Here is a 20,168-nt window from a genome sequence, read left to right on the forward strand (position 1 = left end):
ATTTTGACTGAAAGATAGATTTTCTGTAGAGAAAGTAGGAAAATAAAGCACATGTAATGTACGTAACGATACAACTTAAATCTCACACCACGTACTGAGAAACAACCAAAATTGAAAAATAACTTGCATAAACGGTGAACGGTAAGGTGATAGTTTTCAAAACCAATCATGTGTTATTAATATTATATGTGAAAGATAAAACATGTGGCGACACATGATAGATTTGAAGCTTTGCCATATTGCCGTTCCTATTTCATGTAAGTCTCTTTATTAAAATGAATACATTATGTTTGTTTCATAAATGATTCGTATTAAAAAAGGGATGTAATCTTTTAGTACAATAGATGGGCAAAAATCCAGCAAAAAATCTAAGGGTGTATTGTATATGGAGTTTAACAGACTTTACTTGATGCTCAAATTCAAGTGTATTCAATATAAACTTTTTAAGGTTCAATAAAAAAATTATAGAAACTTGTTTGCAAACCCATCTCTCTTGCATTCTCTAGAAGACCTTGCCACTCCTGCTTTCTCTCCTGCACATAACCCCTCTCGCCACTGACTCCTTCCTTTGGTTGGAGTCGGTTGCAACCCCCGTTTATTTCTTGCTTTTTTCTCTTCTTCTTCTCCTTTCTAAAAGCTCAACCATGTTTTCTCTGCTTTTTTGGTCATATCTCCAGCATTGTCTGCCGATTCCCCGGTGTCTATCACCGTATTTTGTCTTAAGAAAATTGGGTCTCTATTCTGCAATCCTCTTTCAAAACACCCATCCTCCATCATCTTCTCCATTAGGTCCTCCTTCACACATCTCATTCTTCCTACAACCTCTTCTCAAAGCTAGAAATGACACACCTGTATTGAATGCCAGATCTCAACCCATCGCCACTCCGACCCAACCGACATGCTGGAAAAAGGGGCCAAGCGTGCTAAGGTTTTGCTCAAAGCGAGGGTGTTTTAGATGCCCCTTGGCTCGATCCCCTTCCTTTTTTTTTTGTTCTCCTTACAGGGGCATGTGATGGTGGGTCATATCTGGTGGCTCTTCTCCAATGTGGTTGTTTTAGTGGCGAAATTTGGTTGGGAATAGTTGCTTGTTGCGTGCTGGTAAATTTTGTGTTGCGATACCATTCATCAAATTCAATGCAGAGTTGGTTTTCTTAGGGCACTACCCTTGTGACTGCTGACGAGGTGGTAACGGCGGTGGCGGCAGCTGCATTTTGCCTTTGCGGGATACAGATTAGAATTTTTTTTTTTTTATTGTTTTATCTTTTGTTGAATGGGTCTTTGTCTACCCCAATTTTTGTTTGATGTAACTTGTAATGGGCTCTTTCTCGTTCAATAAAATCTTATGCTTTATCGACCAAAAAAAAAAATTTATAGACTTTGGAGTCAACAAAAGTCTTCATGCGTTGAATTATAACTTTTTATTGATTTTTAAAAGCATATAAAAATCTTATGGTATTTAACTATGACTTTTGTGAGTCCAGAAAAAGTTAGATGTATTCATAATTTCATTTATTTTAAAGGGTTTAAAAAGTTATGAATTTTGATGGAGTTGGAGTGCTCGTATAGTAAATTTTTTGTCATAACAAATCCAATCTCCCCCTCCCTAAGATTTTAATGGATCCTTCATTAAAAATAAAAAGATAGATTTTATTTTTCTCAATTATCTGATTATATATTCTACCATCCATCATAATGCAATGACTATCATTATCACCACTCTCACCATGATGTTTCCACCACCACCTTACCATGACCATCTCATCTACCCCTCCCCCACCACTGGAGTTGTCGCTGTCACCATCGCCTCCCCACCGTTATTGCCATGACCATCATCGCCACCCTTAATCGCTATGACCATCACCAACACCATCATCACCACCCCATCATCAATGCCCCCATCCTTACTCCTCCACCACCCCAACCCTATAATCACCACCCCTACTACTATCGCCGCCACCAAAGACGTCAACTATGCTACCACCATTTTGCCGACATTCACCACGCGACACTTCCACCACTATCATTGCCACAACCACCTTACAAGACCAGTTTGTCACGGTCATGGTCACCATTTCAAAAATGAAAACTTAATAATAATATCTTATTAATCACTTAGTCATTAAAATGTCACAGCCAATCCTGGAGATGTACGTTAATTATGTTATCGACGGTGTGAAATTACCTAAATATCCTAGGATGTTGAGAATTATTATAGGATGTTGTGGTTTAAACTTAAATTTTGGACCAATTAATTATATTCCTCTTTTATTGGATCCAATTAGAACTAAGTGTCCTCCTAGTTGTGATTGGTGTACATTTTGGGACCACACACACATCCCTACCCTCTCTCTTTTCTCTTTCGTACTCTCTTTCTCTCTCTCGGTTTTACTCTCTCTTTCGCCTTGTTATACGTACGAACAAGGGCAAGAACACCCCAAACCTCACAGATCGAACAAAAAAAATGGTACCATTGTGTTCGTGAGGACCATACGAGTTCAAATGTATCAATTTCAGGTAAGGAAACCTTCGATTTCACGTGGAAACCTTAACCTCGATTTTGGTCACTATTCATGTGGACGTAAATATGTTGGTTTCAGGGAATTTCAAGCTCATAGAGAGCTTTATGAGGTCCTAAGGAGGCTCGGGGTGGTTCGTTGGATAAATTTGGACATCGGGATAGCTAGTTTCGAAGTTGACCGGATTATCAAGCTTCCTCAGATAAATTCTAGAGGGTTTCAAGGCTTAAAAATAGTATAACGTGATTCTACATGTTGTTAGCTTTCCAATGGTTCAAATTTCATGAAAATGGTGCAAAAATGAAGAAGTTAGGACGATTTTAATATTTTTCCGGAAACCGTCGAAGTCACCGGCGACCAGCGACTCGTCGAAGAAGACATGGGAATCTTTCGTCAGTTAGTTTGGACGGTTACCGTTGGGTTTTAACGGAATATTCCTAACGCCGTTCCTGTTCTGTCACATGTGCCTAGCACATGGCCGCGCGTGGGGGGCGCGTTTTGCCGTGCCCTTGCCGGCGCGTGGCGGCGCGTGGGAGCTCGAAAAATTTATCCAAAAATATGGGGATGATCCTGAGGTTGTGTAGGTCACTATGGTATATTCATATACTCATTTTGTCTATGTGCTTTAAAATAACGTTTTTATAGTTAATTCGCATATAGGTAAGACTTATCCCGAGGACGAGCGTATCCACCGGCGACTTGGGGGTTACGACCCGTCGACATACCAGTGAGTGGGCTTTTGTTTTCAGTATATATTTATATTTGATATATTTCCCAAAAATGCATTTTTAAGGAAAGTATGCTTTGAAATAATATGCCAAATGCTTTTATATTCTGAATACGTATTTCATGGTTACATATATATATATATATATATATATATATATATGGTGCTGTGGAGGCACATGTAAGTTCATGTAAGTTATGTTTGGCTATGTGAATCATCGATGATGTGGTATGTGATGGATTGATGTTGAGCTCATAAATCTGCACCTAGGGTGAGCCAAAGATACGAAGTACATGCCTGTTTATTTATGTCACCTCCTGCACTATATGCTCATATTCGATCCAACTTAGGTGCACAGTCTTGTCGTACAGACCTTAATTATGGTTCCGACTCGTAGGTGACTAGCGATTTATCGCCCGACTATTATGAGAGAGTAAAATTGAGCATAACTATATTACACCCAATCTTGTCGTACAGACCTTTTTAGTGGTTCCGACTTATGTGCAGTATATTGCCGTATAGGTCATTGTAGTGTCTCCGGCTAGATTGACTTAAAGCTTGAATTCAGCCATACAGACTACCACAGGGGTTCCGGCTAACATATCATATTTCTATGAATTTATTCTTACCTAAATTGCTTATTTATGTTATATCTTGGCATGACATACATTTGAATATAATTATGTGAAGCATGAATTGAATTGATATGATTTCATATATATATAAATATTATGTATATGCTTATATTCTGATTCTGGGAAAAATTATACATGTTTTACAGCGAGGGGTTAGATATGTTGATAAAGAAAATGATTTTGTAAAACATTTGTTTTTGCCCACTCACGTTTTCTGTTTTGCGCCCCTCTAGGTTTTAAGTAAGCTTGTTGTTGGTGGCTTGAGGACGTCGGCGGTTATGACCTATCTAAATAATAGTATGACATTCCTAGTATTGTATAATTAATACTTGTCATACTGGATTGCACCTAGACTTAATATGCTCTGCTTAGGATTGTTTACTGTTGTAACTAACTCTTATCACTTCCTGTTTAGTAGTGCACTCTAGTAATTCGGTTTTTAATTATTCGTATAAATCTTATCTTTATTGCTTCCGCACTGTGCACATGGCTACGTCACTCTCACGTGACGGCCAGCATGCTTTGATCTCGGTCGGGATGTGTCAGATTAAAAAGTCCATGACAATCAATTTTATTCTTTAGAATTCTGCAAAAGTATATTATTTCTCATTTATTTTACACAAAAATATATCATTAAATATCTATAAAATTTTACAGAGATTATAATAGTAAGTAAAAGTCTACTAAATTCGTGAAAATCTTATCACTTAAAAAAAACTCAACAAAAGTTCATATAAGTCTTAATACACTACACCCCCTTATATCAACAAACGTAGGTCTAAAGACCACTTAATATCTTCTTGAACCAGTCTCCCTACATCAGCATGAAGGGTCATTGCATTGAATAAAATCGAAGGTTTATTAAGAGATCGACTTGACATAAGAAGAGTAAGATAACAAAAAGGAATACGAAAATTTTCCCATGATAAAAAAAAAATTAAAAAAATGGCTAACTAGATTATACACCATCTAGGTTTGAAGTGATTTTCAAAATAAGTCATGAGGTTCCAGTTTTCTCAAATAAAACCTTGATGTTTTGAAATTGTATTAACTTACACATTTGTCTCTTTGAAAGTCTATTCCTCCATTAAAATAGTAAGTTTTTTTGTCAATGAATTACAAATACGACATATACGTTAGCTTAGTAAGGGTCTCAAGCTCACTATGCCATCAATTGAATGATACAATTGATTCAACCAACAGCTCAAATTGATACAATGTCAATCATTTGGGATGTAATATAAGAAAATCAAAACTTCATGGCTCATTCTAAATATCATTTCAAATCTGAAGAGTGGGTTCAACAATTTCAATCATTTGTTTGATGTAACCTTTGCGAATTCAGGTACTCCTCCTTGATTATTCGGGCGATTTGGAGAGTGGGTTCAACAATTTGGGGTTATATTTTTCAAATTCTAAAGGTACAAATCTACTAGGTTTTGATCCAAAAGGGTTTTGGTTGGAATCAGTTCAAGGATTTGGTGTTTTCAAGTATGGATCTTCTCTTTGTGAACCCAGGTGGAGGAGATCCAAATCCTCCCAATTTTCCAGAAAACTATAAAGTTAAAAGAAAAAAAATTCAAATCAACTACTATTGGGTTTCTTTTGTGAGCCCAGAAAAACTAGGGTCTCTTTCAAGATGAAAGAAAATGAAAACGGAAAATGAAAATCAAAATGAAAAAGGAAGAAGAAGGGAAGAAAAGAGACGGGAGGGCAGAGAAAAGGTCAAGAACTACAACAGCGCCACTCTGGTGTTGGGTCGAAAAATTTTATGTATCAAATGTTGAAAACTACAAAATTTGAGGGTAATAAACTGATATTTACCTTATATTTTAATTTGAAAAAGCTTTTTCATTCGGATTCCATAAGGCTAAAAAGGGAGTTTGATGGGGGAGGATCAAATCAGAACCAACGTCGTCAAAAGATTCAGCAAACAAAGTCAATGTGGGTTTACGAAGTTTGAAAATACAAGTGGTAACCCACACAATATCGAATTATATCAAAGTCATGACAAGACATTAGTCTTTTGGCCTATCCCCTTAGTTTGACCATCACACACAAATGAAACGAAATCTATCAAAAGAAAATAAATAATGTCTAATCAGAACTCGAATGTGTCTAACAAACCCTCCCCAGTCCCTACTCTCCCTCCCTCTCGATCCTATGGTTATGACACTTTGACACACCTTACCACCACATCACCAACTCAGGAAAATCAATTCTAAGGTTGAAAATAGCACCAAGGCATCATGATTGAAATCTCATTATGGTGAAAATGACTTTATACGAAACGAGTACACTGAATTTTAACGTTTTGGTATAATGATGCTATGTTATGTATAAATTACTCTTGACGTAAGATTACATTACAAAATTGGAATGTCATGTGACGAGAAACTTATTTTATGTAAGTTACTCTTCCTTTATGGACTAAAAATGAAGGCCTACTGATACCATATGCTATTGTTCTGGTATTTGAAATCAATAACACAAAGCTTGTATGTACCTATTTGGCTATTTCATTAAATAACTCTTCTACTCGTAAGTGCTTTTATTAGAAGCACACCAAAACTTTAATAATAAATGCAAGTTTTATTTTTTATTTTCTGGAAAAATACTTGAAATAAAGAGAATGTGCTTTTCTCATAATAACTTTTAACTTTTTATAACAAACACTGTCAGAAACTCTTTTGATGATCTTAAAACATTTTTGGTTATTTTAATCACTTTTAAACAACCTCAAAATCATGAACTTTTTCACATAACAATACATTATTAATTTGAAATACCGTTACAGTTACATACATGATATAAAAATGTTTTTCTACCAAGAAACGGTCCTTCTATATGGATAAAACCCAAACCTAAATCCATTAAATATGGAAAATTGAAGTAAAAATAGGGATATAGCCTTATAGGGCATTTGAATAAACCCTAACATTTGTATGGGTTTTCTCTTTGCTATGATGCCATATTTTGTCTAGCTATTATTTTCTTTGCATCAGCATTGACCCTCATTTGCAGAGTAGTATCCTTAAGATTCTAGTCATCATAACAGTATCTAGACGTTTAAAGTGTTGGAGGGGGTTTATGTGGCCCAAACGATTAGACACCTAAAGTACTTAACAGATTGATTTGTTTCAACATTGTTAATTGAACATTCCTTGATCAACAATCAGTGCCATGCCGTACTTCTTAGCTCGGTAGGGAGAAAACTTGGTTACACCGATTTCATATACCCATTTTGTATGCCTCACGCATTCGCCATACATGTTTACTTGCTGTGTCAGGCAAAGACAACTAGTGCATGGAGCTGGATGTGAGAATTTATATCTTTATTAAGAGAATTCACAAATTTGATTGCAAAACTTGTCATGTGATGTGTAAGATAGACATGATTGGTGTGTAAGGCAGGGATGAGAGTTATTTTCCCAAGGTACTTTAGGCAAATCTAAAATGTATGGAGGGGGTTGAACTTTTTCTATACAATCAATGTATGAGCACAATTTCTAATTAATGGGACTATGCTCATGTCTGTACGGGAATTACAAATGTTTGAATTACAACAATATTCTAATTAATCTAATATCAACTAAGAAGAGAGACTCGAATGAGGTTTAGGAAAATTAACAATATAATTATGAAATGCTCTAACATTGTGTGTGGATGAGGAAATTTAAGATTGTTAAGGAATTCCAAAATGACAGAATTTTATTTTTTAGAATTTGTGAATTTAGGAAAATTAACAATATAATTATGAAATGCTCTAACATTGTGTTTGGATGAGGAAATTTAAAATTGTTAAGGAATTCCAAAATGACATAATTTTATTTTTTAGAATTTGTGAATTTTCTTATTTGGTTAAAACAACAAAATTTTATTTTTTAGAATTTGTTAATTTTCTTATTTGGTTAACCTAAAAGAACAATGAAATTTGAATACGAAATTTAATGTATATAGAGAGTCCTTAATATATAAATGAAAGATAGTAGTTATGAATGTGCTAGTAGTGGTGGTGACAACGGTGGTTTGGGGGGGGGGGGGGGTTTGTGGCGGGGGTGGTGGCAGCAATGGTGATGACAATGGGTGGTAGCAGTGCCAGAAATAGGGGCCACAACGCCATGTGGTGGTGGCAACAACCGTGATGGTAATGATGATGGTGGGTGGTGGTGTTGGCGGCCACTCATAGTTGAGTTTTTTTTTTTTTTTTTTGTATATTTTATAATTGAACTCTCACTCATAGAAGTTAGTAATTAACACTTATTGACATGGAACATTTTAAATTGAGAATTGGAGGGTTCTAAATTTCAAGTTTTTTTTTATTTTTTGGTTTGCACACAAAAACTCTTTATATGCTTATGAGTCCAAACAAACGAATTTGTGCTTGTCAATTTATTAAGGAAAAATTAGTATCCGGTCCCTAGTTCTTACTGTTCATTGACTAAGATCTTATTAGTTCTCAAATTTTGATTCAAGTCCCTAGCATTAATGTGATAATGAATTTACATGTTTATTATATAAATTTTTAATATAAAAATAGTAATTAATTTAGGGTTTAATACTCACACCTCTATTAAACTTCTAATTAATTTTCAATTCAAACATTTCCAAAATAATAAAAAAGTAAATTAAATTAAGTTTGTACCTATTAGTTTTTTTTTTATATATATAAAAAGATTCTTAATTTTTTTAATCTTAAATGTACCCATTCATATAATTTTTCAATTTTTTTAATCTTAAATGTACCCATTCTCAAATATATCAATTTGTTATATGTAAAATGTACCCTTTTTTAATATAAAATCCATTCAAATTTTTTAATCCATGTTTAAACTTATATGGGTACATTCTTTTTCGTTGATTTGAGAATGTATCCATGTTTTGGTACAATAACTTTTTTTGTTAATTTTGGTTAATGTACCCATACATATATGTACACACACACACAATAGAGAGTATAATTTATATTTTATTATTTTTAATCCCATAAATTATGGATTTTATTTAAAATCTCATTAATATAAACAATTACAAATTTCAATTTTTAATTTTTAATTTAAAAAAATATAGTAACTTATATTATTACATTAGTGTTAGGGACATCAATAAAAAAATAAAAACTAATAAGGTTTCAATCAAAGAATATTGATAGCTAGGGACCGCATCCAAAGTGTCCCATATATTAATTCTGACTTCGTATAAATTCCAACTTTATTTTGTTCATTCAGTGTAAAAGAAGGTTTAGTACACTAGACAAGGGAGACCTTTTATTTGTTGGGCCGTAGTTTTCTCATTAAGGGGCTTTCGGTTTTGGTAGATGTTTAGGATTTTTTTTTCTTCATAAATTCATCTTGGACTGTGGATAAGATTGCGGGCCTGCATTTAGACGAACCAATTTCGACGGACCAAGTTATTCGACTACGGGCTGGTTTGGTATTACTGTGCTTTGAAAAAAAACTGCTGTGAGAATAAGCAGCTGTAAAATAAAACAACAAAATGTTTAGTAAACTTTTTTGTAAAAGTTCTTTTGGAAAAAAAAGCAGTCTGATAATGTATCTTTTCATTAAAGGAGTCCTGTAGTTCCGTGTGCTTTGAAAAAAAGCCAGTTTTCCAAAGCTGCAAATAGCAGCTTTAGTTTTTTCCTTTGATTTCAGCTTATTCTCACAACAGCTTCCAAAATAAGCCCTTTTTTTTTTAGTTTACCAAACACCTAAAACCCTCACAATTTTTTTTCATGGATTTTTTTTTTAAGCACCTCACTCCCAAACCACCCCTACTTCAGATCTAATCAAAGGACAATATTCAGCATAGAATATGCTAACATCAGTAGTGGACGGATAAACCTATCACAGCCATTGATGTTTATAGGACCCAACTGTGGGTCCCACTCTCACCGATGACTGATAGAATCAAGCGCCCAAAAGCGACTGGGGTTAGCACAACTCACAATAAGCTTCAAATTCCTCTTTGTAGTACATTAAAAAGTTCATAATTTTGTTCGAGAGTAGGCGAAAAAAGGGAGTACAATTTCAATGTAATTCACCACATTTGTGTTCAAGAACTCAGCAGAATAATAAAGGAGGAAGAATATACAAATAGAAAACTAAAAATCCTCTGCTGTTTTCTATATTTCCTTTTAGCTGAAGAAGCAATGTAATGTGACGCCAAATAATGCTAGAAAAGGAGTTAGAATTGAACAAACCTATTTCTTCCGAAGATTTGAGAGGCTTAGTTTCCAGAACAATATCCTTGCCAACATCTGCAATTATCTGTCCTATCATTATACAAATCTGGGTGCGTCATTGGAAAAAGTAAGCACAGGAAACCCATAATTCCAGCTACAGACGCCACGGCTATTAACCCTGGGAAAATAACGAGTATAAAGATGAGATCCAGGAATGTAACTAACACAACAAAGTAAAAAACACACCGCCGGAAGGAGACAACACAGCATTAGAATTTTGGAGGTCTTTTAAGTGATACATTTTCACTTCGTACTGAAAGACGTTCTGGTTATTCACAAGAAGAATATTTGGCTTAAGTTTGCTACTTTCCTATTTCTTCTTTTCATCTGAATGTAACTAAGTTTGCTACTAGGTGAAGTAAAACTGAAAGACGTTCTACAGTGATCAGGACTCCATGCCCCAAAATATAGTTGCAACTTTCCTATTTCTTCTTTTCATCTGAATGGCTCATTTTATTCTTGTTCTTTACAATCGCTTGGGTGTCTTCCCCATCTCCTTTTACACACATGATTTTCGTGCAGCTAAGTAAAAGATTAAACAATGGAAAATTCGCTCTTCATTCTTTACGTGCAGTGCAGATACCCAAGTTTCATGAGATAATTTCATGATGGTAAAACGAAGAAAAACAATAGTACATATAGAATGGTTTTAGAATTGCTAATAACACATTGCAGAAGTTTCTGAAGTATGATCAACATCTATGATATTGATAAATCGCAAGCAGGTTACTTTCTAAAACTACATTCTATTATTTCTCAGGTATGTAGTTTTTATCTTTTTTGGTAAATAGGTACTCATTTGGTTGCTAGGAAACCGTACTCTCATACCTTTCCCTCGTGAAACTAGCATAGGCAATCCCATAAAGTTGCAGAATGCGTGAGCAACTAGAGGAGCAAGAAAATGTCCTGCATCGAATAAATATGACTCGTATCAACAACATACAAAAGTATCTCATGGAAAGAAAAGGAAATGAAAAAGCTCCCCATATGCACACTGCATACCTCATTAAGTACTATATTATAATCAATGTAACACAAAAGCCTACTGTGAAGGACAAGAGACACAATAACAATTATACAGAAAGGTGTTATCACCTACCAGTTTGAATGAAGAGAAAAGATGCATATGAGCCAAAGACGACGGTATAGCCAAGCTGGAGACCTGTCAAACGCACATTCAATTAATTGATTATCATGTTGACAATTGTACATTTTTACAGATAAAAATACCGCAGATTGAGTGTCCTAAAGAAAAGGGGGAGGGATTCCATGATGCAACAGCCTAGCGCTACTGATTCTCTAGGTTGAATCTCTCTGTCCTCCCCATGCAAGGAGAGAAAAGTTGAGCATACCTATAACCATGAAGGCTTTCATCAAGTTATAGTTTTGCCTGCTGTAGACCTCCATTAGATGATTTAAATTTTCATAAGGATTCGACGTGATCATGGAGTGCCGGCTGTCGACTACCTGACGCCCTCCCCCTCCTCCTTTATCCGGGCTTGGGACCGGCCATGTAAAACATAGGCGGAGTTCATTAGATGATTTAAATGTGCTGCAAAAATTAACCTTGCACAATAAGATTAAATTTTCTCCCAGTTCAGTCAACAAATGTGACCTACAAAAGAAAACTATACTATTTTCAAATGAAATGTCATAGCGAGTACTTATGTAGAGCAGGCAAAAAAAATATTGGCCACACAAAAGAATATATCGAAGGGATTTTGCTGCACTAACAAATTTGGAATTTCTGAGAGTAAAAGTAACCAGAAGACAAAATTTTGTAGTTTTACGTTGAGGGTCAATCATCAAGGGTTTCTGGGATTGAAAACGGAGAATATATAAGATATGGTTAAATCATATTTTAACATATACACAAGCATGAATTACCAGTAACCACAGACACAAACAGTGAGCACGATACTTTGCTATTTAACAGCATTGCAAATGTAGAAGTTGCCAGTCAGCAAGGCCATCAACTATTAATACACAATCACCAGGTTCTTAGTAAATAACCAGATTAATGGTCATGACAGACATCTAATATGACATTTGCTTAACTTACCCAAACTAAAGAAAATGGGGCAGAGAAAGATGACTGTGGATTTTTGGAATCCTCCGCAGAGAAGTAATGGGATCATACATGCTCTAAACACCAACTCTTCGGTAATAGGAGCCTGTTGAAAAATACTGCCAATGAATTGACGCAACAAAAAATACTATTTAAACCAACTGAAGCCAAAGATACATATTGATAAAAGTAGGACACTCAATCTATATCTTCATCACGCGAAGATTCCAATTGCGAACAAGGAAAAGTTAACGTGAAATATATTCATTATAGGGTTTACATAAAAAAAGAATAATTTAATTCAGCACCAAAATTACAAGGAAACTTACCACAATATAATTACGCCAAACCAAGACATTGGAAGCCATTGAGCGCGTGCAGGCAACAGCCTCTTGTGAGACATTTTTGATATATTCGAACGAAAAGCCTCCACCATAATTCATATCTTCCCTCAATGAATTCACTAGCATTAGCACCTTAAGGACCAAGGATCCAGCATACATGAGAGCAGTCAAAGACAGAGGAAAGACCATGGCTTGCCACTGTTTCACACATAAAATCGTGATTCAGCATGCCAATTTTAGCAAGCATTCACCGTTTTCCAATCTACACACGATACATAGCGAAAAACGGCTGTTTCTTTTAGGTAATCACTAGGAGGGATTTACCAAAAACAAAAAAGGAACCCAACAATATCAAGATTGTATCTTAGCATAATATACTCACAATATGGTCCGTTCGGATTCCGTATACACTTAACAGAGATGATACCTCCCTGCTTTTCATCTGGCATTATTCAACAATGTTAACAAAGGGAGATAAAAAAATAACAAAATTTCAATTGTTCAACATTTAAGCATTACCCAGTAACAGCAATTTAATCTATTTTCTTCCTTGAACAGTAATTTCATCTACTTCATATCATACTAAAACAGTCAAATTTCCTAATATGCTAAATTTTCTGCTTAGTTACAGAGCTGACATTGTTCAAAGCGATAATCAAAGAAGCTGAAGATCTGTACTGGGTCAATCGAAACTGGGAAGTTAAAGAGAACTTACAGGGAGTAGGAGGGAGGAGACGACGACGGAGACGACGGATGAAATGGCCGCACATAAGAACCGTCGGATCATGAAGTTCTTGAAGGAAGGAGGAGGAGGGAGACGGAGGATCAGAGTCGGGGCGTAGAGAATGGCTACGTAGAACAGCGCCATGGCAGCGCAGGCCACCACTGCCACTGCTTTCGAAACGCCGCCGTCGTCCATTTTTCAGTTGAGAGACGGAGATTACCGGCTCACTGTAGCGGTCGTTGGTATTGAATTTCGATGGTTTTTTCTGGGTTTTTATTTTGACTTGGATAACAGAGGGGCAAAACTGTAATTTAACCATCATAAGAACGTCACCTAGCCAATACCGGACGGCAAAGCTCATCGCCTCAACTATGAAAAGACGGAAAAGCCCTTACTTCCCCTCCAAAATACAACCGCTTTCTGTGTTTAACTAATCTCCCCATGTCGCTGGAATACTCCCACACACACTCCTTCCTCTTCCTCTCCCTCTCTCGATCCCCCAATTTCTGCAAACCCTAATCGATCTCGCCCCCGAATTCCCCAAATCCGCCACCCGAGCTCTCCCGATCGGACAATGACCAAGGATTTCGCCGTCCCCCCTGTGGTATTCCCCTCCGGCGGCAACCCTAGCGCCGTCGGAGCCAACAACATCCAGCAACGACGCGTCGCAACGGCGCCGTTTCAGCCCCCGCGCACCTCAACCTCCTCCATCCCTTTCATGTCCTTCGACATCGGTTCCGCCGCCGCCTCGTCGTCGTCGTCCTCCCTCTTCGGAGGCCCGATCGGATCCTCCTCCGTCCCCGGCGGCTCCGCCTCTTTCGAGGACGAGGAGCCCCTCCTTGACGAGCTTGGTATCCACCCTGACCAAATCTGGAGAAAAACTAAGTCCATCCTCAACCCGTTCCGGTCCAACCCGGCGGTCCACAAGGACTCGGACCTCTCCGGGCCTATCCTCCTCTACATGTCACTCTGCCTCTTCCAACTCCTCGCCGGAAAAATTCAGTTCGGTGTCATACTCGGGTGGATCGTTGTTTCATCAATCTTCCTGTACATCGTCTTCAACATGCTCGCCGGGCGTAACGGCAATCTCGACCTGCACAGATGTACGTCCGTGGTGGGGTATTGTATGCTGCCCGTGGTGATCTTATCGGCTGCCTCGCTCTTCGTCCCCCAAGGCGGCACCTTCAGGATCGCCGTGGCTGCCGTCTTCGTATTGTGGGCTACTAGGGTTTGCACAGGGCTCATGGTTGCGCTTGCTGACGGAGGCGATGAGCATCGCGGCTTAATAGCGTATGCTTGTTTCTTGATTTACACTCTGTTTTCGCTTCTTGTGATATTTTAGTGGAAATTGGTGTCAAACAATTTGGGCATTGCAAATTTTTGTTGGTTGGCTAATAGTGAATGGGTTAAAACATCTCTTTAGCTGTGATTAGGTGAGTGTGGTGTTGTGAATTGGAAATATCATGAATGTATGTTGGGATATGTAGAAAATGGAGATATCACGACGAAATGAATTTATCATTTTCGGTCAGGAATACATGGAAAAATGTTTTACCTCATGAGTGTTACTTGTTCGAAATGGATTTTTCGTCATGTATCGTCTCAATTACATTGCATTGTTGCTGTTGTTGTTTTGATTTTATTCTCCTATAAGTTCATGAATTAAGTGATTCATTCTGCTCATGTACTCCCTACGTAGATAAGCTAAGATATATCGGTTGCTCTGTCATCAAGCCACTTTGTAGCATAACATGTGCTTGACTAAATGTTGAAACAAAATAGGGACTTAAAAGGTTTGTATCTGGGGTTCACTATGAAGCATGAGATTGAGACGATGGTCAAGTTCACACTGCGATGGTTGGCCATGCGCAGACTGGACACACAAGGCCACCTGCATCAAATGGTAAAAGAAAGCACCGTGTTCTTGGTGTTTGGAAATAGTCATCTAGGGCTCATTTTAACTGGTTAGGTGCAAAAGTGAAAGCTTCAAATGATTTTAGTTTTGCTGATTTAGGCTAACAAAGCTGTAGTCCATAGGATTGGGTAATTCATCTATATGATGATCTTAAACTTTGCGAAATAGGAAGTTGTAGTGGGTCTTCCCATTAATTACTGTAAATCTGTAGATTTTGGCTAGGGGCTGTGGCCGAGTCATAAAATGAAGGATCATTAGTTTCTTACATTTTTACATTTCTTTTTGGTTAGGTTTTTGGAAACTTTGACGTAGTTTTATCTGTTTAAAATGTCTTGTAGTCGCTATAGATTTATCGGAATGTGCGGTAGGTGAAGAGAAACCTTATAGCTGAAACTAAGAAATTTGAAAGATGGGAGGAGAAAAATTACTGAAAATAGTGAACATACTGTTCTTCTGTGTAGAAGGAAATAGGGGGATCTGCTTATGGTATTTGCATCGCTTCTACAATTTTAGCTTAAAAGGATGAACGTGATGAATTTATCCTTAAAGATAGAAAATGTGGCTCTGGTTTATATGCTCAATGTTCAGGCCTCGTTTTTTGTCTAGGATTGGACTGGATTGGAATGGATAACGCACTAAACGAGCCCTTAGAGCTAGATAGCAATAGACGTTATGACACTTATTAGGTGATTGGTATCCAAACTCCGTAGATTGGTTTTGTCGCATTGTTAAGACTTTGGAGAGCTATTGCTTTTGGTTGTTAACTAGCTTAAAGGTTTAAAAGTAGTGTGTCCTAAGCAATGTATTAAAAGCATGAGGAGTGGGTGAGGCGTCCGATGGATAGCCCGGCCTAGGTGTGAGGCATGAGGCGAAGCCTTACGGGACCTTAAATAATAAAGGACTGCTAAGAAAAACAGAGGAAACAAGTGAGAAAAATAGAGGAAACAGGGGACTCTTGGGGTTTTAAAAATAAAATAAAAACAGACTTGACAAAACGACATCGTTTTGGGCCAACTCATTTAAAAAAAGAAATAAAGATTTGACCGAAACGATGTCGTTTTGAAACAAGTCTTTAAAAAAAAAATCCCTCTTCTTCTTCGCTGTCGTCTTCCTCGTGAAGACGCTGCACACCTTGCAACCCTAAACCCAGATGGCAGAGCCTTAAAGCAGAGCATTCGACTTCGATTTGGGTCACGGATGGATCTGGGAACGCCCGCCAACCGCCTTTTGGCGCGCCTCATCCGCCTAGGCCACGCCTCGGCGAGTTTTCGCCCACTTCCACTGGGTAGAGGTGTTATCACTCCTGCCCCACCTCCAAAGCCATCTAGACTCGCCTCGGGGCGCATCTTTTAAAACATTGGTCCTAAGTGTGCAATATCTTGTGTTTAGTTGAGGTAGAGGAGCGTCTTTTAAAACATTGGTCCTAAGTGTGCAATGTCTTATGTTTAGTTGAGGCCCTAAGTGTGCAATATCTTGTGTTTAGTTGAGGTAGAGGGGCGTCTTTTAAAACATTGGTCCTTAGTGTGCAATATCTTGTGTTCAATTGAGGTAGTTAGGACTACTGCTCAAACTTTGGTGGTTTTGGTAGATATTGAATCAACGGTTCCTTTTCGACACTGGATTGTTTGCTTTTCTAGATTCAAATTAGCTTCCATCTTTCTTTTATTAAATTATTAACTGCTCATCCACTTACAAAGATGTTGACTTTATATACCGTATTGCGTGATGAAATCGGATTCTTTACTTCGGTATTTTGTTGTGGAAAATGGAATAGTTTTGTATCGTATGATGTGGCATGTGTGTGTACATGTCATATTGTGCGTTAGAATTTGGAAGATCATTTGTATTTGAGTTGGTAGTGAGTACAATTTTCTTTTTCCTTGCCAATTGGGACTATAATATGGATATCTGTACCAGTATTTTGAGAATCCACCTAAATACATCAGGAGTCTGGACTCGTTTATTCAACAATATAATGATAGTCTCTAGGACTTACCTTATGCGTCACGCATAGGTGGGATTTGACTTTGGAAGGCCAACCTCCACATTCTTTTATTGTCGTTGTAAATTTGTTGAAGCGCGTTCTACTTCCCACCTGAACTCCAACCTCACCACCAAACACCTGAAATGTGCACATATATAAGTAGAATATATAGCATGTCTATGAAACTTAAAACAACCCACAATCATGGCTTCTCTCGTTGGAGGTTCCGCTTCTGCGCAACGTGCCGGACCGGACATGGAAGACGAAGACGATCTCTTCGAGATTGATCTCGATTCGGTTGACAGCATTCCTCAAACACAGTACTACTGGAAGAGCTATTTCACAGAGACCGGAAATGCATTGCTTGCCAATTGCCTACTGCCGGTCACTGACATCTCCCGTGCCATCCCCATGGTTTCGAAGGCACTGTCGTCGTCGGAGCGGACTGGCAATGTTGTAATGATCCCACAGGCTGTGCCCTTGGGGCAGCTTCTAGGGTTGCCATTCCTGGAGGCTTTTGGGCTTCACCAAAAGGAAATGAAACAAATGTGCAATCCGATTAGGAAAACTGAAGCTCATTTGGATGTGGGGCCTGAGCCACTAGAAGGAAGGTATCGCTTTGTTTATGGGAGATGAGTGCTGGTCTCCCAAAAGTCCAACTGAAGAAAAAGGAGAAAAGATTTACGACTTTTACTTGTAAATCTCTACTAATTAATTATATCCTCTCTGTCAACTAAAAGAGGGTGAAAATACCAATTAGTCTTCTATCACATAAAAAAGATGAGATTTACGGATTTTAATAAGATTTGCGATCATGTCACTTGTTCTTTCAGAATCAACCACTTTTTAGTAGCATCATAGGGCAACCGTATGTACGGAGTGACTTGATGGTAATCAATTATGCATTTGAATTCAATGGTTGAAGCCTTGATGTCCACCCTTCTGTATGAATGACTTTTTATAATCAAATAGGGCTCTTCCCATAAGGGCTTGCGTCTCCACTAAACTAACTTAAACCTTGTATTTAATACCCATAATTTCTGCATTGGCCGAATTTCTTGACGAAGAATTAGGCTGCTACGAACCTTTTTCTTCTTCCCATTGTAGAATGTAGCCTGCTTGCAGAACTCATGAATTTCCTTAAGTTTGATGGGCTGTGAAGCTGTGTTGTCTGTTCCAACAGCAAAAACATTTAAATCAGTAGCCTGCCCTATATGCAAAAGTGTAGTGTCCAAGAGCTGGCCATGTGATTTCCCAGATTCTGAATTGGTGTGAACGTTCCCATCCAATCCGTCAATTTCAAAGCACACTTGCAGCTTAGTTGATTGCTTTTCAGCATCTTGATATGGTATGTGTGGTGTATGGACTTGAGTAGGAACGAATTCTTGAGAAATTTCAGCATCATCAGGGGTTGTTTCCTCCATTGGGCATGGGTCACTGACAAGTGGATCTTTAATTTCAATATCTCCCAGCATGTTATTGCTCTCCACAAATTGGGATGGTCGAATTATGTCGCATTCCTCTAAACATTGTGGCACATTAGGCTGCTCAAAAGGCTGTTGAGTACCTGCCCATCTAAAACTAAGATGTTTTTTTCAAATTTGGAGCGTAGTAATCAAAAGTGTCGTTCCAACGCCAAAGTGAGTCGTTCCTCATATTAATATGCTCCTTCATATAGTCTGGAAAATATTTCCTATCAGGGCATTGCAAAATTTCATGGGTGTTTGAACAACAAAGGGCACAAACTGTAGGTTTAAATCCATAGAAACCTTGTTTTTCGAAAGAAACCCATAAAGGTGGTCCTGGTGGTGGCTCCATCATTGAATTGCTCTCAAAATTAACAAACCACAACATACAAAAACAAAAATAAAATCAAGTAAATAAAAAGATATATACAAAAATAATTAACTAAGAATATGATTATCCAAAATTATTTGAAACAATCCCCAACAACGGCGCCAATTTCTTGATAGGGATTTTTACCACCTGTAAAAGTAGGGATAAAAACACTTAAAAATACTTGCAAGAGTACAAGATTATCGTAGTATAGCAGCTCAAGTAAGGTCGTTTTCCGCAGGGATTGACTGAATAATTTGTATTTAAACTAATTCTTAATTAACTATTTAAAACAAAGTTTGGAAAATGTTGATTTTATGACCTAAAATATTAAAAACGAATTTAATTAAAAACAATTAAATAAATTGGCAAAGTAAAGAAAACAAAAGAAAATAGTTTTGAAAATAAATTTGAGCACTAGGGTTCCGCCGTCTCCTTAACAATCTTATGTAGATTTACCAATTACTTATGACTTACCCATGCAACTTTGAAGGTTAGGTTTTCCTAATGCATATTCTACTCGTGGTATTCAAACTAGAATGTATATCAAACATGCAATCCGTCTGTGATATTCAGATGAAATATAAACATGTATGACTCATTACGCTTTGTGACACCTTTTGAAAAACCATGCAACCCCTAAGACATGGTATTCACCATAGGTGAAATTACAACTATCAACCACAAGAAGTAATACTCAATCCCCCGGTGGTATTCTGACCGAATTGCATCCGATTACTTATCTAAACATCCTAATGGTAGCTAAGTATTAAGATATAGAGACAGTTTAAAGCACAGTGATTAATAATTCAAAGCATGCATGCATTGTCACAGCCCGTCCCGGAATTTTTAATTCCGAGGACATGAAATTACGAAAATGTCCCTAATACGTGACTAAGGTATAATTTTCACGTTCGTTATATCTAAGCTCCAAAAAAATTTGGTAATTATGATGGAATTTTATGAAATTGGGATTGGATTGGACATGTGGGATCCCCACACCTCAAAACCCTCCCCATTTCCCGTATACTGTCCTTCATACTCTCTCTTCCTCAGACCTCACTCTCTCTCTCTCTCACCCTCTCGAACACACAGGCAACCACCCAAAACCACCTAAAACTTATACCAACGTCGGATTTAAAGCTACCATGGCATTCCTGAGGACTCCACGATCA

At 37.5% G+C, this 20,168-nt stretch overlaps 3 protein-coding genes across 3 annotated transcripts; 2 read left to right on the forward strand and 1 right to left on the reverse strand.

Annotated features, from left to right (window-relative positions):
* Positions 1 to 9,827: 9,827 nt before the first annotated feature.
* On the reverse strand, positions 9,828 to 13,584 carry LOC126593231 (CAAX prenyl protease 2-like). Its single transcript, XM_050259227.1, has 9 exons — positions 13,250 to 13,584; positions 12,917 to 12,976; positions 12,520 to 12,732; positions 12,185 to 12,296; positions 11,655 to 11,674; positions 11,475 to 11,526; positions 11,222 to 11,284; positions 10,951 to 11,028; positions 9,828 to 10,240 (listed from the first exon to the last, which is right to left on the reverse strand). Exons 1-9 carry the CDS (start codon positions 13,451 to 13,453, stop codon positions 10,107 to 10,109), a joined length of 936 nt encoding a protein of 311 aa, XP_050115184.1. The 5' UTR covers positions 13,454 to 13,584; the 3' UTR covers positions 9,828 to 10,106.
* A 110-nt stretch (positions 13,585 to 13,694) lies between these two features.
* LOC126593232 (uncharacterized) lies at positions 13,695 to 14,817 on the forward strand. The gene has a single exon (XM_050259229.1). It carries the CDS (start codon positions 13,833 to 13,835, stop codon positions 14,598 to 14,600), a length of 768 nt encoding a protein of 255 aa, XP_050115186.1. The 5' UTR covers positions 13,695 to 13,832; the 3' UTR covers positions 14,601 to 14,817.
* Positions 14,818 to 17,240: 2,423 nt separating this feature from the next.
* Positions 17,241 to 18,094, forward strand: LOC126593238 (uncharacterized). Its single transcript, XM_050259235.1, has one exon. It carries the CDS (start codon positions 17,362 to 17,364, stop codon positions 17,791 to 17,793), a length of 432 nt encoding a protein of 143 aa, XP_050115192.1. The 5' UTR covers positions 17,241 to 17,361; the 3' UTR covers positions 17,794 to 18,094.
* The last annotated feature ends 2,074 nt before the right edge of the window (positions 18,095 to 20,168 follow it).

The sequence above is a fragment of the Malus sylvestris genome, chromosome 12 (assembly GCF_916048215.2).
Source record: "Malus sylvestris chromosome 12, drMalSylv7.2, whole genome shotgun sequence".
Taxonomy (NCBI): domain Eukaryota; kingdom Viridiplantae; phylum Streptophyta; class Magnoliopsida; order Rosales; family Rosaceae; genus Malus; species Malus sylvestris.